Source organism: Rhinolophus hipposideros (assembly GCF_964194185.1).
Source record: "Rhinolophus hipposideros genome assembly, chromosome: 3".
Lineage (NCBI taxonomy): Eukaryota > Metazoa > Chordata > Mammalia > Chiroptera > Rhinolophidae > Rhinolophus > Rhinolophus hipposideros.
Window position 1 is genome coordinate 6960768 of NC_138049.1, and position 20693 is coordinate 6981460.

Below are 20693 nucleotides of genomic sequence, written 5' to 3' on the forward strand. Positions count from 1 at the left end.
CCCAGTGATCATAACTGCAAAGGGGAGAAGCAATTATGGTCACCAAGGACTGTGGCCAAGGCCAACCGGAAAGGCCCCGTGCCCATCCTAACTGAGCTTCTAGAACAATGGGCCAGGAGCCTCGCTGAGCATACTGCTCCTCACCTAACAAGAAACCAAGGCTCAAGAGGTCAGTCCCTTGTCCGCTGTCATGCCTGGGGTACCAGTGCTAAAGCAGCCCCAGAGGAGACATAAATGAGCAAGGGTGAGGGCTTCCAATAATCTTCATTTAGGGATACCGAGATGTTCACCTCATCTGATTTTCATGTGTTACATAATGTTAGTTTTTTATTTTTTCAGTCATTTAAGTTCTTAGCTTGTGGGCTGTACCAAAGCAGGTGATGGGGATACCTGGGCAGACGAAGGACTTAATGCTCAGGCCTGGCTCAGGGTCAGAGTTCAAAGCAAACTGGTAGCCATTGTTATGACAACAGGAGGAAGAGATTTCAGTGACTTGTGTCTTGCTGGTTGACCATTAATTCCCCAGCTGGGATTGAAAGCATTTCCCAGACTGGTCTCTGATGAAAATCCAAAGCAGTTAAGGAAAGAGACTCAGGACCAGGGGCCTTAGAAAGGCCCCACCATGCTCACCCCCAGCCCCACCCTGTCCCATGTCTCCTTCAAGAGGAACTCCACGTGAGGACGGTCACTCTCGGCTTCCTACCGCCACTGTCGCTCATGACACCTGGCCTAGACACTCAGAACCATCTTTTTGAATGGATGAACAAATAAAGCAAATGGGTTTTCTGCACCATGTTTTCTGTAAATCTCAGGAAGGCACTGAACGGTCACGGTCAGGAAGCCTAGGCCGCGGCCAGCGCCTGGCGCCCCTCAGGCACACGCGGCCGTGCGTCACTGTCCGTGTGTCTCCTCACCGCCTGACCCCTCTAGGAGGCCAGGGGCTGGGCCTTTACTCTCTGGATTCACATCCTAGAGCCGCCGTAACCAAGTACCATGGACTGTGAGGCTTAAACAACAGACATGTATTGCCTCACAGTTCTGGAGACCAGAAGTCCAAAATCACAACGTAGGGGCGGGGTGGGTTCCTTCTGAGGTTGTAAGGGAGACTCTGCTCCAGGCCTCTCACCTCGGCTTGTGAACGGCCAGCTTCCCCACACACACACAGACACACACACACACAGACACACACACACAGACACACACGTGTTTTTATATATTCTTTGTGCGGATCTGTCTCTGTGTCCAAATTTCCCCATTTTATAAGGACACCCGTCATAGTGGGTTAGGGCGCACCCCACCTGACCTCACTTTAACTTGATTATTTCTGTAAAGACCCTACACTGGATAAAGTCGCCTTCTGAGGTACTGGGGGTTAGCACCTCAGCACGCAATCTCAACACACCGGCATTCAAACGAGGGGGTGTTAATGGAGGAATGGGTCAGAAGCACCATTTTCAGTGGTTCCAGTACTTCAACAATATCAGTGTTGAGGTCAACTTCCTGGAGATTTGCCCCGAAAGGGGTGAAGAGTGTTGGGGGTGGGCACAGATGACAGGGGCCAGGCCGAGAGAGAGGGGGCTTCCTGTGGGAAGAGCAGGTTCTGAGCAACATGTGACCATCTTCTCTCGGCCCTCACTGTCAATCAGCGGTGTGTCCTCATACAACCTACCCAACCTGCTCCTCGTGAAGACAACTGAGCTGTGTCCCACGGCGACAGCACTTCCCCGACTTCCCCGTGGACTGTTCACGCACCACCAGGTCCCCAAGAGGACATGGGCAAACATTTAAAAAATGCTGCATATGATACCCTCTTCTTGGAGGTTCACTGACCACACTTTCTAGTGTAGTTTCATGTGCAAACGGCAGTCTCTCTCTTTAGACTCTGGGAGGTCTCAGAGCGAGAAATACTAATTTTAATGCATCATTTCCAAACTGACTTGAGCTTGGGTCCTTTCCACTTTTTGTAGAACATCTGTTAAAATCATGGCAAACAAGTGTTCCATGGGGTATACTTTGGGAAAGGCTGCTCTATGACAATCCATCTAGCATGTATGCTAACAAGATTTTCTAGTTCAAGTATCATTTCATTACATCTGAGGCTCCTCCCCCACCCCCACGCTTCCTGAAGCCACAAGGTGGGGCGGAGCAGAACAGGCATGTCCCAGTGGTGAGGTGGGTGAGGGTGGCCTGTTAGGGGTGTCAGAGCCTGAGCACCGCAAGGAGGGCAACCTCACATGCCAAGGTCACGAAGGTCAAAGAAAGGCTGAGGAACTTTCTAGACTAAAGGAAACTAAAGAGACATAGAAACTGAGTGCAACATGCGATTCTGAACGGGGTCCTTTTACTGAAAAGGGCACTGCTATGATGGCTGGTACACCTCGACAGGACCTGAGTGAGGCTTAGCTGTATTGCTGTACTGTGTCGTGTGGCTGCTCTGTGCTCACGTGGACTGGCACCCTCAAGTGTCCACGGATGGTGAGGCGTCAGAGAGGAAATCCACCCTTGAAGGATTCAGGGAAAATAAGTTATTTGTCCTGTTTGTTCAAGTTTTCTGTATGTTCTCATTGTCTCAAAATTTAAAAGAGGAAAAAAAATCTGAAGTCACAGGGCACCAAGTTTGTCTGAGACCTGACCCTCCAGTTTCTTCCAGCTCTTTCTGGGGCACTGCGCTCTCTGTGTGTGTCCAGCAACCCACCGCCAATCACTTCCTTGGTCTGTCAGTGCAAGGCCAGCTTCCCCAGGCTGGCTGCTCCAGGACAGAGAGGCAGCCATGAGCACAGGTGTGATGGCCCATGGAACCATCAGTTCAATCTCCCTTTCCTCTAACACCATGAGTATCAAAATAATACCAGATTATTTTTTATTGAATTTGACTTGCAAACTAGTCAAAACACAAATAGAATAAGAGGTAAAGATGAATAACTAACAATTCATAAGTCTAATTTGGGGCTTTCTCCCTGTCTCCAAGGAAAATGTTTTTTATTTCCTTCCAGGCTGACAGCCTGAGGCTTTCCAGTGTCTGCACAGCCAAGGCCATCCACGTCCAGCTATCTGGGTGTTAAAGTGTCTCCATTTCTTTATTTCCTTTCCTCTGTCTTGCTCAGAAGCAAACCTGGCCCTTCCATGGCTGTCACCCGCTGTCAGGCAAATGCCAGGCCTTACCGAGACTTGATGAAACATCAAGTTCCAGGCCAACTTCTGCCTTACCTCTCCCAGCCCTCCAGCCATTCTGTCCCCAAACTCAACATGGCTCTCTTGCCTCTGGACCTACACAGTGCCGCCTCGCTGCCAGCCCGAGCTCTACAGGTGCCACAGGAAGCCTCGCCAGGATGCCCAGCCCAGTGCCCACATAAGCCCTGCTCCCCCGGTTACCACACTCTCCTAGGATGCACCAAGTTTAACTCAAGGGCGTGAGAGGTCAACCGCGAGTTGATGAAGTGCATCTGGAGAGGTAGGTTGTGTGAAAGGGGTTTCTATAAATATAACCTCGTCTACACCACCTGACCCCAACACGCACACCATCCCCTTGTGACCTGACCCCCAAGAGGTAAGATCTACATGCCATCAGTTCTTCAACCCGCGTAACAGATGGGACTAGCGCGAAGCATTATTTTATGCCCAGGTGGCAGCCAACCTTTCTAAGGGACTCGTCATGGGCAATGTGTATTTTAGCAGTTGGTGGAGTACTGAATGCTTTTTCGAATGCTTTTTCAAGGTTCATGTAAGAGCCAGGTTTCCTCTTTCCTTGGATTTCCTTGGCATAGGGTTTGCCTGTCATCCTTATGCCCCACTTACTCCATTTCTCTGCTATTCAAAGGACAGTCTCAAAAAGTTGGTTAAAAGGAAACTAAATAGCAAAGTTGTACTCTTATCAATAAAATTATTTTTCTGCTAAGGTTCTAATTCCCATTTGCTGTTCTTGCATGTTTTCCTAAAACTACCCGTAACAACAGCTGGCAAGGACAGTTTGTTTTCAGGGGATTAAGGATGTGAGATTATGTAGGTTACCTAGGTAATCTACATTACCTATTACACTTAGGAATTGGCAACTCAAGGGCCTGCCATATACCATGGTCACTCCTGTTCTCTGCAGGCAGCCTGGGGTATGAAGAACTTCCCTGCCATTGAGTGACCAACAGGGCCAGCAAGTGTCTTTCAGGGCCCCTCCTGACCTAGAGGGCTTACTGTGTCTTGGTGGGAAAGGGGCAGCTTGGAGAACAGGCCCCCGTACACAGTGCCCAGGGACCAGCAACTCTCGGCTCATAATGTAAACCTTTAGAAGACCCCAGAGTGTCCGTCAGGAGAGAGAGTGTAAAATCCTAAAAAATAATCATCGTAAGTAACTAACTCCAACTGGATAATTAGTCAGTGAGATGAAAGGAAGCATGCTGACACCGAGAAGTCTAGTTTGATGTGTGGTAACTTCCTTCTTTGTCTGCATTTGTGCGAACAGCTAGGAATGGCTCGTTACTGGTCAGTAATTTCCAATGGAAGACTCGGACTCTGCACAAGAGAAAACACGCCATGTGACAGACACAAGCTGCATACATTGGGGCTTCATGGTGTCATCGGAATCTGCCCTCCAGCGTGGTCACTTGGTAAGCAGGGAACACCGCGGTCTGCTCTCTCAGAAACGGGAGAAACCAGACCCAAGGCACGCTGAGACAAGGCGGACCTAGAGGGAGCACTTCCACAAGGGAAAGATTCCAGAGAGAAGACGCAAGTGCCGCTCAGGGAGGCTCAGCTGGGACACTGCAGTTAAAATGCCAACATCTGTAACTTCCCAGGAGAGCAGGTGGGCAGTCAGACTGGCAAGGAGCTTGGGCATGTTTCAGTCTCAAGGGGAAAAAGCAATAACACCCAGTTAATAATTTATCTTTTATTGAAATTGTTGAATACTTTATATTACAGTAAATTTGATTGGAAAAAAAATGAGGAAAGAAATCAATTTTTAAAAATACACTCATGTTGAAATCAAATAAGCCAGCCAAACTGAGGACAAACCAAGAAATCCTGTAGAGCGGTTTGCCTTCAGTATATGACTACCACTGAGTCTATGTACAATTCTAGAATAAGAGAAAAGTCATTCGTTAAACACTTCAAGAAAGGAGCCTGCAGCGGGGAAGAGACAGCGGCGCCGCCCGTCCTGCAGCCCTGAGGCCTGACCTCGGCTGCCCCGCAGCTAGAGTCCAAGTGCAACACTAGGGCGAGATTCCAGCCCATCGGCTTTCATGCAATTTCCATGAAGTCACGCACTGTGCAAATTAAGGCTTCTTATAGGTCAAATAGTTGATCAACACTTTTTTTTTTCTTAAAAAAATAAGCACAGTAAAGGTGGTATCATGAGAACCTGAAGAGGTGAGACCTATACCCCAAATCTGGAAAAAAGTTATTTTTCTCTGACATCTCAACTCCATTCTCACACACACACACAAAATCAATCTTTGGGTGGGTTGTTTGAATTCACCAGCCGGTGAAAGAAATACTGGATAATGTTCTCTGTGCACCTAGGATTAAAGATGTCATGCAAAAAGCCGCAGCCGTTCCTGACTGAAGGCATAGAACAGGCGAACCCTCTGAAGCCTAGGCACTCAGGGACCCCGTACGTGCGTGTGCGTGCACGTGCGTGTGCCCTTAAGAAACAGAAAGCCAAGAGGAAAAGAGACAGAATGGATTATTCTAACTTAGAGGATACATTATTCTAGTTCAAAATTTCGTATGAAACCCACCCATTACACCGACAGTTTCCCCTTCTGACAACGGATGGGCTAGTACATTATCCTCTGCCTGCAGGAAGAAACTGTTGGGTGGTTTTGTTTTTTTTTTTTTTGTTTTTTGTGTTTTTTTTTTCTTTTTTCGCAAACCTGAGTAATTGTCAAAGTCAATAAATAGGAGGAGAGAATTAAATGCTAAAATATAATGGTCAAATACCCTATAGGGCCTAAAGCAGCAAGGGTTTTTCTCAAATACAGCCCTCTGTTCCCAGATGCAGCTGGCCCAGGCGCGTATTATGAAGCGCACAGCAGCCATGCTATTAAATGAGGACTTGGGACAAAACCCGGGGCCCCTGACACCGCCTTTGGCAACTGGAGTGATGCCTCATTCCAATGACCGACCAATCACGGATGAGCGGTGCCTGACCTCCTCACCCTCCCCCATCACAAAAACTCTTCCCTTTTGAAACAGTTTTCATTAAAGGCAAAAATGATAGAAGCATCATCAAGTTGAAGTCTTATTTGGTTGGAGGTGCCTGGCTGTGCCACCGACCCACGTCCCCACGTCCCCGTGTAGGCACCAGGAGCTCAGATGTGCAAGAGGTCCTCGTCGCTGTCATCGTGGAAGGACGCCAGGCTGCCCGAGGCTGCGGTCTTCGGCGCTGCAGCCCTGGGCGTGGCCCTGCTCGCCTTCTCGCCTCTCACCAGCCCCACCCTGTCGTCCACTCGCTCCCGGGGCACCTTCCTCGGCGGGTGTCTCACTTGGTTGGTGCTTTCTGCCCCAGTCCCTCTGCCCGAGTGCACTCGCACCTCCGGGATGGTCAGGACCTCATCCTCGCTGTCCTGGTCGTCCCCATGCAGGGAGGTGAGGGCTTCAGCTTTCACGGACTTTGTGGTGATGTGGCCATTTTCCTGCCCTTCCTTCCCAGGTCTTGGGGTCGGCGCCTGGATCTCTTCCATCAGCCATTCAGTTTCGTTCTCATCTGCCTCTTCTTCCTTGTTGACCTGCCGGGGACAAAGCACAGCTCATGGAGCCCACCTGAGACCCCATTCTGCTCCTCCACGACCCTCCTCCCATGACCCACCTGAATCGGGGACCCTCTTTCCCTGCCCACCACAGCCACTATGGTCCGGGGTCCCCCAGGGAGAGGAAGACAAGGATTGGAACTGCCAGCTCCTGCTAAGGCCCAACCAAAGCAGACAGTGGCACGAGGGGCAGGAAAGGGGGCCAGTGGGTCTGAGCTCCTCCCGCTACTCGTCAAGAGCCAGGTGCCCTGGGGGGGAGGGGCGTGCAGCAAGGAAGAGGAGCCACGCGGAGCACACGCGTCTCAGTCTCACTGAGACAAGGCTTTTGGATAGCAGTTTGGTAGTACGTATCAAGAGCCATGAGCATATTGATGCCCTTCGGTCCAAATAATGCTCCTTTTCTAGAAATGTATCTGAAGAAAACCATCCAAATGCCGGATGCACAAAAATTTTCATTAGCATGTATGTATATTTTTTTAGAATAGCCAAAAAAAAAGGAGCCACCCAAATATTAAACGCTGTAAGGAAATCAGCTGCAACCAAAATGAGAAAAACTTGAATGAAAAAAGACAAAAGAGTGTTCAGGTTAAAAGCAACGAGTGATAACGTTTTTCCCTTTTCTATTTCAAAGTGCCTATGATGACATTTTTCTTCTCGTCACCGACTGGCATTATAACAATATCCACAGCTCAGTATTATAGGGGCCGAGGGGGAGGCAGGAAATTACCTTTGAGTATTTGTAGGACACGTTTGCACTTGGTCTGCAGCAGCTGGTGAGCTTAACCATCACCATTTCCCTGTAAGAGACCAACCATGATCAGTCCAGGTGGAACCGGCGTGGCAGGGTCCTCCCGGCCAGCTGCTCCAAGCTCTGGCTCCTCAGGTGGCCGCTACCAGACAAGGCCGTGCCCCTCCCCCTCTACCAGCAACCCGCCCACAATGGCAGGGTTATGAACCAGTTCAGAGGTGAGAACACTTTAGAATTAAACAGAACAGGACTCAAATCCTGCTCCACCTCTCAGTGGTTTAGCAACTCTAGGGTAAGACACTGGACACTGGTGCTTCTGCTTTTCCAGGTATAAATGCCATGAGACCCCACCTTCCTGAACACCAAGGCTACGCAGAGACTACACTGGGAGTCTGCTCATGACAGCTGGTGTTTAATTAATTTTCTGTTCGTCTTCGGATACATCTAGAGACCGATGGCCTGGAAATGGGTGGGCCAGGCCGAGGGCCCGCAGAGTGTCCACCATGTGACATGAACGGCAAAACCTGACTCAAGCACCTGGGACAGGTTCCAAGGCTCCAGTCAAATGGGACACCTTGTCCTAGAAATGCAGACATACATAGAACACATCTGGGGGCCCCTTCCATACTTTTCACTTAGAACCTCAGGACTCTGGCTGCTGTTGGGCTCAAAACCCAAAAACAGAAAACCGAGCTCAGGGAGTGACTTTGAAGCCCTGGCGTGCGGCCACCCCCTCCCTCTCCTCACCGTCTCTCCTTTTTGTAGAGCAGCAGCGTCAGCAGACAGCCGGTGAGCGCCACCAGCAGCAGGCTGAGGACGGCCCCCACGGCCTGGCTCCTCTCCGAGAGCCCCCTGTGCGCCTGCGTGTCCTCTCCCGCACTCTGGTCGTCAAAGCCCACCCTGGAAAGAAACCACATCACTCAGGGAGACTCTGCCACAGCGAAGACCCCAGCAATCCCCCACTCAAGGAGCGGCCTGGCGGGACAAAGGGCACAACGTAACACAAGCTGCAGCAGACACAGAGACCAGTAGTGGTAAGCTCTTCTGATAACAAGTTCAGGCAGGAGTATAGGAAAACAGGTGGGAAGACACAGCCTCGAGCTACCTGGACCATTATTAAGGGAAGCAGAAAAGCCAAGCTTTGAGGACAGCCTCCTCTGTCCTTGCCTGTCCCTCCGGGGGGCTCTCAGGGCACATAGGTCTAATGAAGCAAAAACCTGGGGGGATAAGCAGGCACCACTCCTCTCCCAGGACCACAGCCTGTTCTCTGGGAAGAAACAGTGATGACAGCCCAGTAATATCCTCTTCCTCCCACCGTCTCATCGTGGGACACAGGCTCAGTGCGTCACGGGGTCGGGGGACCTCCACGTGCCACTGCGGGCACAGAATGGGCACCCCATTGAGCCATTATTCTCTATCCAGGCCTGTTAAGTCCCAGGAGGCAGGGATAGTGACAAACACAGTAGCTGTTCAATCAGCTAAGATTTCACAATCCCCACCCACAGGTGAGAAAAAGCAGTGTATTTCCATGACATTAAACATTCCAGGAAGATAACCAATAAATATTAGAAACATCTTCATTGACTTCCCTTTCTGCTCAGAGAACTAGACGTTTGAGTAATGACTTGACACTTGTTGTCTTTCTGGCCTTCAGTCATTCAGGCTCACCAGGCCTACAGTAAAGAACCGCAGAACAGAAATTCTCCCCCATCCCGAGAAGCAGACGGTGGCGGTATCTGGACAGCTCGGGATAAGGGAGGCCACATGCACGTGACAAAGTTGGATGCTAAGACACTGGCTATTAATTCAGAAAAATATTTAATTCAAATAACTGGGTCAGAGGGCAACCGATGGCTTGACCTAAAGATAACTGCTCTAATCAAAACTCAGCCTGACCCAAACAATCTGAGTTCCAAGCCCTCAGAGAGGATGGAGTTTAGTTCCAGTGTGGATGCGTTTGTTACCGTCTGTTCAAGTGGGGACATCACCACATGACAAACACACATGAGCACTCTGCCCCCAAAGCCAGAAACCAGCTGAGGCAGAACCAGCCAGGGACACCCAGGGACACTTCAGACACAGCCAGTGTTTGATGGGACATGCTCCTTATCACTCCGTTCTAAGTGTGTTTTCATTTCCACTTTTGGTTTCCTCTGTGATTCATGAATTATTTAAAAGAGTGTTTTAGTTTCCAAATATATTTCTCTTTTTCAGTTAATTTCTTGTTACTGGTTCCTAACTTAATTGCATCATCTATATTATTTATACGGCACCAACATTTAGAAATTTGTCGTGATTTGCCTTATGTGTATGTTCCTGGAAAATTTAGGACAGAGCTGACTTTTGTTGTTGTTGTTGTTGGGCTAGCACCCATAGAAAGTAAAAAACAAAACTGATTTAACATCTAAATGATCCTGACTTTCCCTGCATTGTCCCTACCCCTGTTTTCTCCTGAGTATAGGATCCCTTTTTCAAGTGATAAAGAAACATGGCAAGAACTCATTTTTCTCCTGATTTTAAAGTCTCAGGGCAGAGAACGAAAAGCTTCTGTAAGATGGTGACCTGGATGAAATAGAAAGAAAACAAAAATCCAAGAGGAAAGCAATTTATATTTTGTTTTGGATGAGGGTCCCTAAATATGACAGTGTAACTGGGCCAAGGAACAAAGGCCAGGGGACATGAGAAGAGGCAGGTTCCCCAAGGCCACATGGAAGCTATGGAGGCCGTAATCGCCCTTCTCTCACCAAAAAGACCTCAAAGCAGCAACATCTACATCCCACGGAAACTTGGCCTACATCTGACTGTCAAGATCCATAGAACAGGTTTTCATTCATGCAAATGTAAAAACACTTCAATCAAGTAAAAGTGATGTTTACCACACAATTTGTACTAGAACACGAAGAAAAGACATGTTGGAAACAAAGACAGGACGTAGCCCCCACCTTCCAGGTTCCACCGAGGGGAACATCAGCTGAGGAAGATGGAAGGAAAGGGAGAGGTGCTCGGAACCCAGGGCGCACAAAGGCAGACGGCCGGTGCTACCGGGAGTGACGTGGAGTGGACCAAGAGGGCATGACATGGACAGCTGTTGACGCTGGGTGCTGGCTATGTGGGGTTTACTTCTACCACTTCCTCTGGATTTTGTGTATGTTTGAAAACTTTTCATAATAAAACACTGGGGGGAAAACACACATACGAACTTATGCTTGAGCTTAGGTGTGAGAGAGGAGGTGAGGGCATGGATGGTAAGTGTCCATCTATCCAAAGAGGAAACTGACCAACAGCCAGCTCCTGCCGACCCCGGGGTGCCACACTTACCCCAGAGGACACACCGCAGAGGTGTACCAGGAGAAGAGGTACTGGCAGTCAGCCGTCTCGTGGCTGAACTCAGGGATCCCATCCTTCACCAGTGGGTCGCAGTGGAAGAAGATGGTGGAAGAGACAGATTTTGTCTTGTCTTGTCCACATTTAGAGGATGAGGTAAACACCACATCTAAGTCACCATCTGTCAGAAAGAAAGGCGCACACACAACCACAGCAATGTCACCATCGACATTTCAATGACAAGCCGTGTTTATCTTTTCAGAGGTTGTAAAAAGTTCACATAGACTTAAAATCAGACATAAGGATCCTTTGTCAAATGTCCCAGGTCTGCTCTTCTTAACAGGCCACTTAACACATACTATGGAGCCCCTACTTAAGTCAATGTGCAGGAAAGACTTGAATCTTGCCCAGAAAGAGGTCTGAGGAACTAATCAACCAACCAACCAGCCAACCAACCAGCCAAACAATCAACCAGCCAGCCAACCAACCAATCACCCAGCCAGCCAACCAACCAATCACCCACGCCTACACAATGGAGCCCCAAAAAAGCCCTGGCCACCAAAGGGCAGTGAGCTCCCCTGGTTAGTACTACCTCAACCATGTTGTCACACTGACGCTGGGAATGTAACGCCCCGATTCCACGGGAGAGCAATGGAGCATCTGGCAACCTCCTGAATTCTGCCCTCCAGGCTTCTTCCCTTGGCTGATTTTAATCTAGATCCTTTTGCTGTAATAAATTATAATTGTAACAGCTCTCCGTGAGTTCTCAAGCCCTTCTAGTGAATTATCGGGCCTGAGGCTGGTGATGGCAGCCCCCCTAACTTGCAGCAGGTGTCAGAAGTGAGGGAGCCTTGTGTGGACTCAGCCCCCTCCAAACTCCGCAGGCGGCTCACACTTTCACAGTCAGCCACAGCCAGAAGCCCAGGCTATTCAATCCATTTGGATGAATGCATATCAAGACAGAATCAAACCAGGGCTTTTGCTTTAAAACGTACCTGACATTCCAGTTGAAGAGGGTTGGTTCACAAAAATTTTAAAGCTCTTTCTTCGAGGAAGTTAAATATGGAACAATAATGGAAAAAAGGAATTACCTTGAACGTAGTATTTGGTTTTATCAGAAGTCCCGACTTTCCTGCTGAAGTGCTGGTCATTCGGTTTAACTTGGCATATGTTGGCCCCAGAGCAAGCCGGATTTTGGGAGCTTGTGATGGAAGAAAGCTGGATTTCATACAGGTACTTGTCTCCATTTGTTCTCATGTCCCCAGAGGCACTAAACAGCCTGAGAGACAGAAAAGATGGCAGTGACTTGGCAGTCCTATAAGAAAACCATTCATTACAGACCCAAAGTCCTGGGAACAACCACAGGGCTACAGGATGACGCTGTCCTGCATTCCCAGCCTGGGTGGCACGTCCACGAGCCCACGAAGATTTCGGCGGGCCCCATCCCCATCGTCCCACTGCTCCATACTCTGTGTTCTGAGCAAACGGTCCAGCACCACGCCCACCTCACCCTACCCCAGGCACAGCCAGCAGGCATGGCCGGTCACCTTGGCCAATGGACCCCAAGAACCACCCCCGTGACACTGCTGAAAAACTGACTTTCTTTTCATAAGCTGATAAGCCCACAGATTCCGAATCAAAAATTGTGTCAATAGGTTTGGGATTCAACCCCTGGGCTTATCATAAAGTGAGGGAGGAATGGGCAGCTTTATTTTTACACTCGAGAGCATTCACCACCTTTGGTGTTAAAATTTAATAGTTGAGTAATAGCTTTCTCTTGGTTTAAGCAAACTATGACAACGACCTGGAAACAGTAACTAAGACACACCGCCTATTTATTGCAGTGCTCCCCACTAGGGCAAGATATGAATTGCTGCTTTATTTTTTAATACAAGCCGTGGCCAAAGGGAAATGTTTTACATACTTAAAATAAATGTCTCTGAGGCTGACGCTCTTGCCGTTGAGAGGGTTGGTGATGGTCCCGTTCACCATCTGCACCTCCTGCGGCTTCACAGCGCAGGCAGCCCGCGAGTCCCAGCTGAAGTAGTAAGTGCAGCTCTCGGTGTCAAACCTGGAAGGAGGCGGCAGGGGCGCAGTCACACCCAGCAGATGGGGGTTGCGGGAGGGACCTCACGCTCGGCTCCCTGAGTCCCAGGGCCCCACGAGCACCCCACCGCCCAGCCCTCCCGTGATGGGCAGGCATGGCTATTTTATTTGCTTTCCTCCTAGGAAAGCGGACAGCATAACAGCAGTGTGAAAAAGTAGGCAAGGGTTCATACAGTTTTTCTAAATTTAGAAACTGCAATGTCTAAAAGCTGAAAAAATTTGCTCCTAGATTTTTGAATTTTTATTTGACAAGCTTTTTAGACTCATGACCGCACTAAATTCCTGGGTCTCCTCTTGTCCAAGGCCAGCTTCTGGAAGGAATCATTTGATCACGAAAAGCAGCTCACACGCTCCCTCTGCTGGCCAAACTTCCCCCCCACCCCCCGGCCCCCACACCAGCAGAAGCAGAATTGCCTGGAGAATCCTAGTATATCCCAAAAGCACACCAGGTACTGGCCCCACCTGCCCGTGGGTCCAAGACAGGTCACCTGAACACTGGCCTTGACTGGTAACCAGCAGTCCTGGCCCCCCACCCCAGGCTCTAACTCAGCAGCCAGTCCCCTCTCCATTGTGAACACCTTCTCCCCACTCACACATCACAACTCCCCAAGTGAAAACCACAGAGAGAAATTCCGAAGAGCTCCCGGTACAGTCTCCATGGCTCCCGTTTGAACTCACCTCTTGAACGAAGGCCTGCCCACTGTCTTTGCACAGGTCAATTCTATGACGGTAGATGTAGTCTTATTTTTACCACACTGATCACCTTTGGAGTAAGTTACGATGACTTTGTCATCTGAAACACACAAATGATGCAACAGACGTTATTTCTAGTGCATTATTAAAAACCTTCAATGTTGGAAGTCAAAATCTATACTAAGGACCAGGACAGAAAAAAATGTTTGGCTCTCTGAAAACTTATTGTCCGGGTTACCAGCACCTGGGCAGAGCCTGGTGACGGCTTCCTGGCGGCGCCACCACTTACACGGCAAGAGGAGACCCAGGTTCAAATCCCAGGCTCCTGCTCACTAGTTTCATGACTCCAGTTGTGACCGTCCGAGCCTCAGTCTCGTCACATATGTAATGGAAATACTACCCACAGTGTGCAGGTTCCAAGGAGCATGGAAAGTCCTGGCACATGTGTGTACACAGAGGAGGACCTCAATTAACTGTAGCTGTCATCACCGCTCCAATGCTGTCCCATTTCTGTGTCATTTTAGGTGCCTTCCTAACATGTCCTCTCATCTGAGCCCCCCCAGTAATCAAAGGGCACGTGGTACACCTCCACTCTACAAAGAGAAAAGCCAGATACAGAACAATTCTGCTTTTCTCACATCTCTGGCTCCACGTTGAGCTCTTTCTGCTTCTGAAAATGTGGTGAAAGAAACCACTGAGGTGCCTCACCTGTAGGGTGTAAGAGAAAAGTGAGCCAGGTTGACTCTCGTGCTGGTGCCAAGCTCCTGTGAGTGGCTACCTGGCGCTGTCCTGAGCCCACTGGCTCTCACACAGGCACGCCCGAGGCAGGCAATGCAGAGCAAACAGTATGTACAGGCTGTGGTACCAGCTGCCCAGTCTCTCCATGGGACAAGGCCCGAGGTGCCGTGGCTGCTCAGCCCTGACGGTGCCGGTGAGGCCCTGGCCCGCAGCCAGCCCCACCCAAAGTCAAACCTGAGCACCAGGTGAATTGTTTAATTACGTTGGTGCAAAAGTGCGGTTTTTGCAATTGTTTTTAACTTTTTAAACCGCAATTACTTTTGTACCAACCTAATTAAGTATTGGGCTTCTCTGTAAAATTCTGGAAGAAAGTTTCACGGCCTTAAATTCTTAAACGGCTGCAGTTTGGAACCAGAGCAGGGTGGGCCTTAATGCAGACACCCCACACTTGCTGGGCCATACAGGTGAGGTTTCACACCTCAGCTGCCCACCCCGAGGCTGCTGAGGATTACACACACATAAAGGGCAGTGGCTCATACGCGTTCAATCCTGGGACAGAGTCCAGCTCTCCACCCCCATAAGGGTGCACTCCTAAATGAACGTGGGGGTCCCTGTGGTTGTCCTTAGACGGCTGTGCTATTGGGGCCAAAGAGCAAGCTCTCCCCTGGTGTGTCAGCGACCAGGAGGTGACTTCCAATGAAGCCTTAAATATCCCAGTCGTTCTCAGCTGGCTGTGGGGAACAGAAGGAAAGACTGGTCCAGTGGCCACAAGTGACCATGAGATGGCCGAGGAGGAGCTGCCGTCCACCCCCGAGCCCTCTGTGAGCAGGTGGACAGGGCAGCAACAGCTAAACCCTACAAAGGAGGGCCAACAGTGGACTGAGAGCTCCTGACAGTCCTGCCTGGGGGACAACTCTCCCCCGCTCCAGAGCCTGCAGAGTCAGGCTTGATTTTCATCAAGGGGGACAGACGTTGCCTCAAAATTGCCTTTCTCCATATCAACATGTCAAGTGGACACATGTCACCTGTGGTTCAATCAGGACAGTTCGGGAACCCCACTCTAGTCTACCAGGAAAAGGTGAATGTTTCCTCTTTGCTGGTCCCCACAACACAGCCCGACTGTTCCTAAACCAGGTGAGGCCTACCTTCGTCCTTTACACAATGAAAGGTAGCACCTCCCACTCAACAACCCATTGCAAGATGATTTTCTATTAACTCTATTAAAAAGAGCTCTGTTATTACCTCCCAAATTGTTAAGACATTATAAAAAAGTACCCGAGTTACCTTTACCACGTTCCTGCGTGATTGGTCGGCTTTCCCACATAAACACACTCAACCCCCCGCTGGAGCAAGGATTCCGAGGAACCCTAAACCTTCCTTCTGGTTCAAAGAATGTTCCCCAGAGAGCTGCAACGTCTAAACACACGTGCTCAGAGGCTGTCATCTCAGGGAATACAAAGTAGCACTTATTTTAACATTCAAGGGGTTGCCAGAATGTCTGACAACGTGGGAATAGTACCTGAAGTCTTCCCGGCCATTCAGGGACACCTCACCACCCCACTCAGATGCAGTACCTGTAACCTCATGACATGGACCCAGGCCTTACCTATGACGTCCAGCTTCTGTGTGTGAACAAGCCCCAGGACGTGCACATCCCCAGAGGCGCTCTTTTTGCAAATGCTGGCTCTGTCAGAGCAGTCGAGGGGCCCTTTATGTATTTTCTGACACAAATTTATGTAGTACCTATGAAACGACACAAAGGGAGGGGCCAGGGGAAAGGTCAGTGCCAGCCCCGACACACTCGGGTGCAGCTCTTTCCGTTACTTCCAGAACAATGACTGTCACTGTTCCAATAACCATGGGTCCCACAGCGCCTGTGAACACAGCACTGAAACACATTTTCAGATGCAGACAGGCTAAGGAGCGCTGACTACTGATGAAGGGGTATGTCGACCAGGCACCCGGGGGCAAATCCTGAGACACTGTATAGTTTCAAGAGGCTTTCGAGTTGGGACAGACAGTGGCTGAAATCCTGGTGAGCTGTTCGCCTTACTCAAGGTGACAAGTCCTCTAAGTCGACACCCCCTCTGAGGGGACACTTAAGGGCGAAGGGCGCCTGGCAGTGAGCAGGCGCTCCACGCGTGGAGCGGTCAGCACAATTAATGAACCCCGGGGCAGCACAGCCTAAGGAGTCAGTGCCCAAGAGCTGAGAAATTAACATGCCTTCCAGAAACGCAGCATCGGACGGCTGCCCCTCACAAACATAAACCAAAGAAACTAATTGGATCAGGCCAACAGCTGATCACCTGTGTCTTTGGTTTCTGAAGCCTCCATTTCTATTCACCTCTTCATTCTACACCACGCCTGACACCTCTGCCGCTCCCAGGAGCCAGAGGCATCCAAGCCTCCCTACATTTCAGACTGACGTGGCAGGCCCCCCTTTAGAATCGGAGGTGACCCACCATGACCCACTACCATCAAGAATGGCAGGCTCCCCCTTCCTGAGCGGATGACATCGCTGGCAAGTGGTGAAGGTACTCACGAGGCTCCTTGATGGACAAAGAACCAGGACCCGGTGAGAGAGGACAGCAGCCGTAAGTCGTAGGTTTTGTGCTTCTGGATGAATTTGCATTCCATCTTTTTTGGAGGGCAGACTACTTTTGTTTTCCACTCAAATGTCACTTCACACCCACGAGTCTCACTGAAGACCTGTGGCCTTCCAATGCCAGCATCTTCATCGCACTTAAAGATGATAGCAGATGTCCGGTGGCTGTTTGCTGGGGAGCGGCACGCAGGAAAACGGTCAGACCACACATGGCCCGTCTCACACCTGTTCCCAACCTCCTCCCACCCTGCTGCACTGTAACAGGTACTGCCTGCCCATCACGGATGCCCCGGCCAGATCGCGCTTGTTTCATTCACATACATCTTAACCCTAAATAGACCAAGTGTTTCTTACTGTGCTTTTTAACCCCACAGCACAAGCACAATTCCCCAATGACACGTATTCAAATTTGATTAACACACAAATGGTAACAAAAAATTAAACAAAGTAACAATAAGAGATCCACAATTACTTTAAAATGTTGGAATGTCATCCAATACACCAGAGAAAAGTCCTGTCACAATAAGCCTCGACACAAAACTACAGTAATCCTGGGTAAGTGAAACATTTATAATTCCTTATCACGTATCATCACTTTGTTCCCTGATCACGTACAAGAATTACATAATTTTCTATGCATTTATCTCACCTCGCTTCCCTTGGGAGCTCACATCAGTTCGTCCCACACACACTAGTAGGATTCTTTGTCACAAGTCTCTACACATTGCAGGTGTAAGGGTGCTAAGTGTGACTCACCATGAAACCCCCAGCTCTTGGCCCATGCCTGCCACACAGCACAGTCGATGAATAAGCCCACTGCTAATCCTATTACCCCCTCTTCCACCCTGCAGACCCAGGAAAAGGAGCAGTCTTGCTGAGGCACGAATCTGAACCACCAGTGTTGACAACTGGTGTGCGGACACAAGTCTCGTGAGCTAGTGAGGCGTCCTGGCTCAGCACCCAGCTCGTGTGTCGACCCTGCTGTGGTCTACCTGTACGGTGACATCCCACAGAACGATTACAACTTCCTCTCCTTACAGAAAATCGCCCTGCCCAAAGACAACTCATGTGCAACACAATCACTGCCATTACCTGGAGAGCCCGTGTGAGCGCCACAGGCAGGGAGCCCTGTGCCGGACGCACCGCGCTGCTACTTACAGTGTCTGCAAAACCCCCACTCGTGGTCTCGGTCGTAGTTTGCAGTGGTGGCGCACCAGAGCCTCGCCCTGTTCTCCACAACACACTCCTCGTAGCTCTTTCCATTGAATATGAAGGGGAACACACAGGGGTCACCTTCCTCGGTTTCTGGGAAGAAGAACAGCAGCATAACCCACCAAGCGTCGGCTGTGCTTTGCCCGCTGCGACGCGCAGAACTGCCCAGCAAGGCTCTCCTACGAGGGTCGCCCTAAACCACCCTCAGGACCAGCAGGCCTCCTGCCACAGTGTGACAGGCCGTGCACAGGCCAGAGTGCTCAAGGCCTGAGCACGCGCACGCCGGGGTGTCCCGCAGTGCAATCCGGGATCACAGAACTCACTGGATTTGGAACGTCATTCCTCAGTTTTCTCCCACAGCTCCGTCTAATTTCGCATTTACTAAGAATGTAAATGTTCCCCGTTGCAAAGGCTCACCTGGAGGGCAAGTATCTCCATTGGCATAGCTTAAAATGACGGCTTCGTCCTGGTGCCTGTAATCCAGTCTCATGGATGCCAGCCGTCCAAAAGACGCCCCCTTGCTTCCAGAGAGCAGACAGACGCCTCCGTCCTTACAGCCGCCTTCGTCCAGGCCCGCCGCCGCCGTGCACACCCCCACGCTGTAGGTGCGGGAGTCCTGAGTCACCTGGACAGACGACACCATGCATGGCTGTGGATGGGTCTCCAGGTGGAAAGAACTGGAAGTGCAGGCAGGCGGCGCGTGCAGGAAAGCGGGGCTGTCCCTGGTGCCATGCAGCAGAGCCTCAGAACTCACCGCCCTTCCCTCCAGTCCCGGCCTTCCTCAGGAGGGTGATGGCCTCCAGCCACTGCAAGGGCCCACACCCCACTCCCCCCAGGCCTGGCCTGCTTCCTCCCCCTGCCCCATCCCGGTGGGAGCATGCACTAAAGGGGGGCCTGTGGTAGGGAGCCAGCTGTGAGAACTCAGGCGGCTCACCCCCTTCCTGACGCCATGTCGCCCCACCTATAACACGGGGAGTGGTGAGGACTAAGTTAATGAGCCTCGAGTGACATTCCATGATGAAACATGTACCTTACCTTCCTCGCCTGCCCTGGCCTCTGCAGGCTCACACCTGCTGTGCACCTGTTGGGAGGGCCTGTGCCCGGGCCAGGTCTGTTACAGGACCCAGGGCACATGATTCAAAGCTCACCACTCACCGGCTGCCATCCCTGGGGAGGTGCCAGGATCTTGTGGGCATGGCCCACAGCTGTATGATTAGATCGTAGGCCTCGAGTTCTAGGGTCCCCTGACCATCAGTGACCCGAGATGGCCACAGCCTCATCAACATAACAAACAGTCCACGACATTCAGGAGCATACCCTACGCTCGCCCAAATACATCTCAAGTCTGGGAGACCTCCTAGCTCCCTACACCCATCCTCTGTGGTCGGCATAGTAGCAGCCCGTTTCTCTTAGAGCCAGGCTTACACAAAGTGCCATTCCACGTGGCCTCTGCCAGCTGCACCAGACCTGGCCGCGCCCCTATGAGTACGTGGTCTGAAGCCCGTCCCAAGCCACCTCCAGCTCTTCATCTGCGATATAAGGGCCCCCTGCTGACATCACTGCATCATCTAAGCCTCACAAAGCCATAAGGAACGGAACACTCTGAGCCAGCAAGCGCAACGCAAGAGTCAGCTGTGGCTGACTGGCCACAGAACCCAGAGCCCCCGACAGGCTTATCCGGGTCCCCAGAACAGGGGCTAAGACCGCCGCCATCCCTCCATGCACTGCCTCGGTGGCAACATGTCCTCCAGTGGTCACAGACGTCACATTACCTAAAACACAGTGGGTAGCAGAAGGAATCCAGGCCGCTGCCCGAGATCGCCGGGCCTGGTGAGCGGCATTACCTTGAAGGTGCTTTTGGAAAGGCTGGACAAGTTAAAGCTGTAATACAGCTGTTCATCCGTTAGAGAGCAGCCCTCCATCTTCACTTCGTCAGGACAGACAAGCGGGGTCTCCCACTCGAACACAAAGTCACACTCACTGGTCCTCAGCAGCTCAGGAGTTCCCTGTTCAGAAAAAGAACACAGGTCTTAAAAACCCACGTGGGTTAGGCATGGCATCCTCGCACCGCTCTGCAGTCCCGACAAGCACTGAGACACCTGCCAGAGGGGCTGCAGCCACAGCTACAAGCAGCTAGGTGCTGTGGGTGACCCACAGCAGCTTATCCCCAAAAGGGAGGGACACGCGTCATCCCCAGCTGCAAGTAACCAACACTGTGCTCTCAGCACTGCCATGCAGCCCGCCGCACTCCTGGGACCCCTCGCTTCCTGCAGGCAGTCCCTGCACTTAGAGACAGACAGATTCAACGCTCCATGCTGCCAGTCCAACGGAAAGGGCGTGGGGGAGGGGGAAAATGTCATGACACAGAGTGTGTGAAACTGAGACCCCGCCCAGCAAAGGAGGGAACTGCACAAGTGCTTCACCACGCGCATACGCAGCGTCTCCACTCCAACATTTCTAGAAACAGGATATTTACAATTAGGGCGAGGCATTCCACAGCCAGACGGAGGCTTTTCAATCCACGTAT

The 20693-nt window shown here is 50.8% G+C and overlaps 1 protein-coding gene across 2 annotated transcripts in view; it reads right to left on the minus strand.

The window, feature by feature from the left end:
* Nucleotides 1-4866: 4866 nt before the first annotated feature.
* Nucleotides 4867-20693, minus strand: part of IGF2R (insulin like growth factor 2 receptor) — a 100045-nt gene continuing 84218 nt past the window's right edge. For both annotated transcript variants that reach the window (XM_081044609.1, XM_081044608.1), the window contains exons 37-48: nt 20011-20172; nt 18584-18791; nt 18113-18259; nt 16892-17126; nt 15956-16092; nt 13597-13711; nt 12737-12883; nt 11904-12091; nt 10807-10993; nt 8236-8388; nt 7468-7537; nt 4867-6719 (exon numbers count right to left, since the gene is read on the minus strand). In XM_081044609.1, the coding sequence (XP_080900735.1) occupies nt 6303-6719; nt 7468-7537; nt 8236-8388; nt 10807-10993; nt 11904-12091; nt 12737-12883; nt 13597-13711; nt 15956-16092; nt 16892-17126; nt 18113-18259; nt 18584-18791; nt 20011-20172 (2166 nt within the window). In that variant the 3' untranslated portion in view covers nt 4867-6302. The remainder of the gene's footprint in view (nt 6720-7467; nt 7538-8235; nt 8389-10806; nt 10994-11903; nt 12092-12736; nt 12884-13596; nt 13712-15955; nt 16093-16891; nt 17127-18112; nt 18260-18583; nt 18792-20010; nt 20173-20693) is intronic.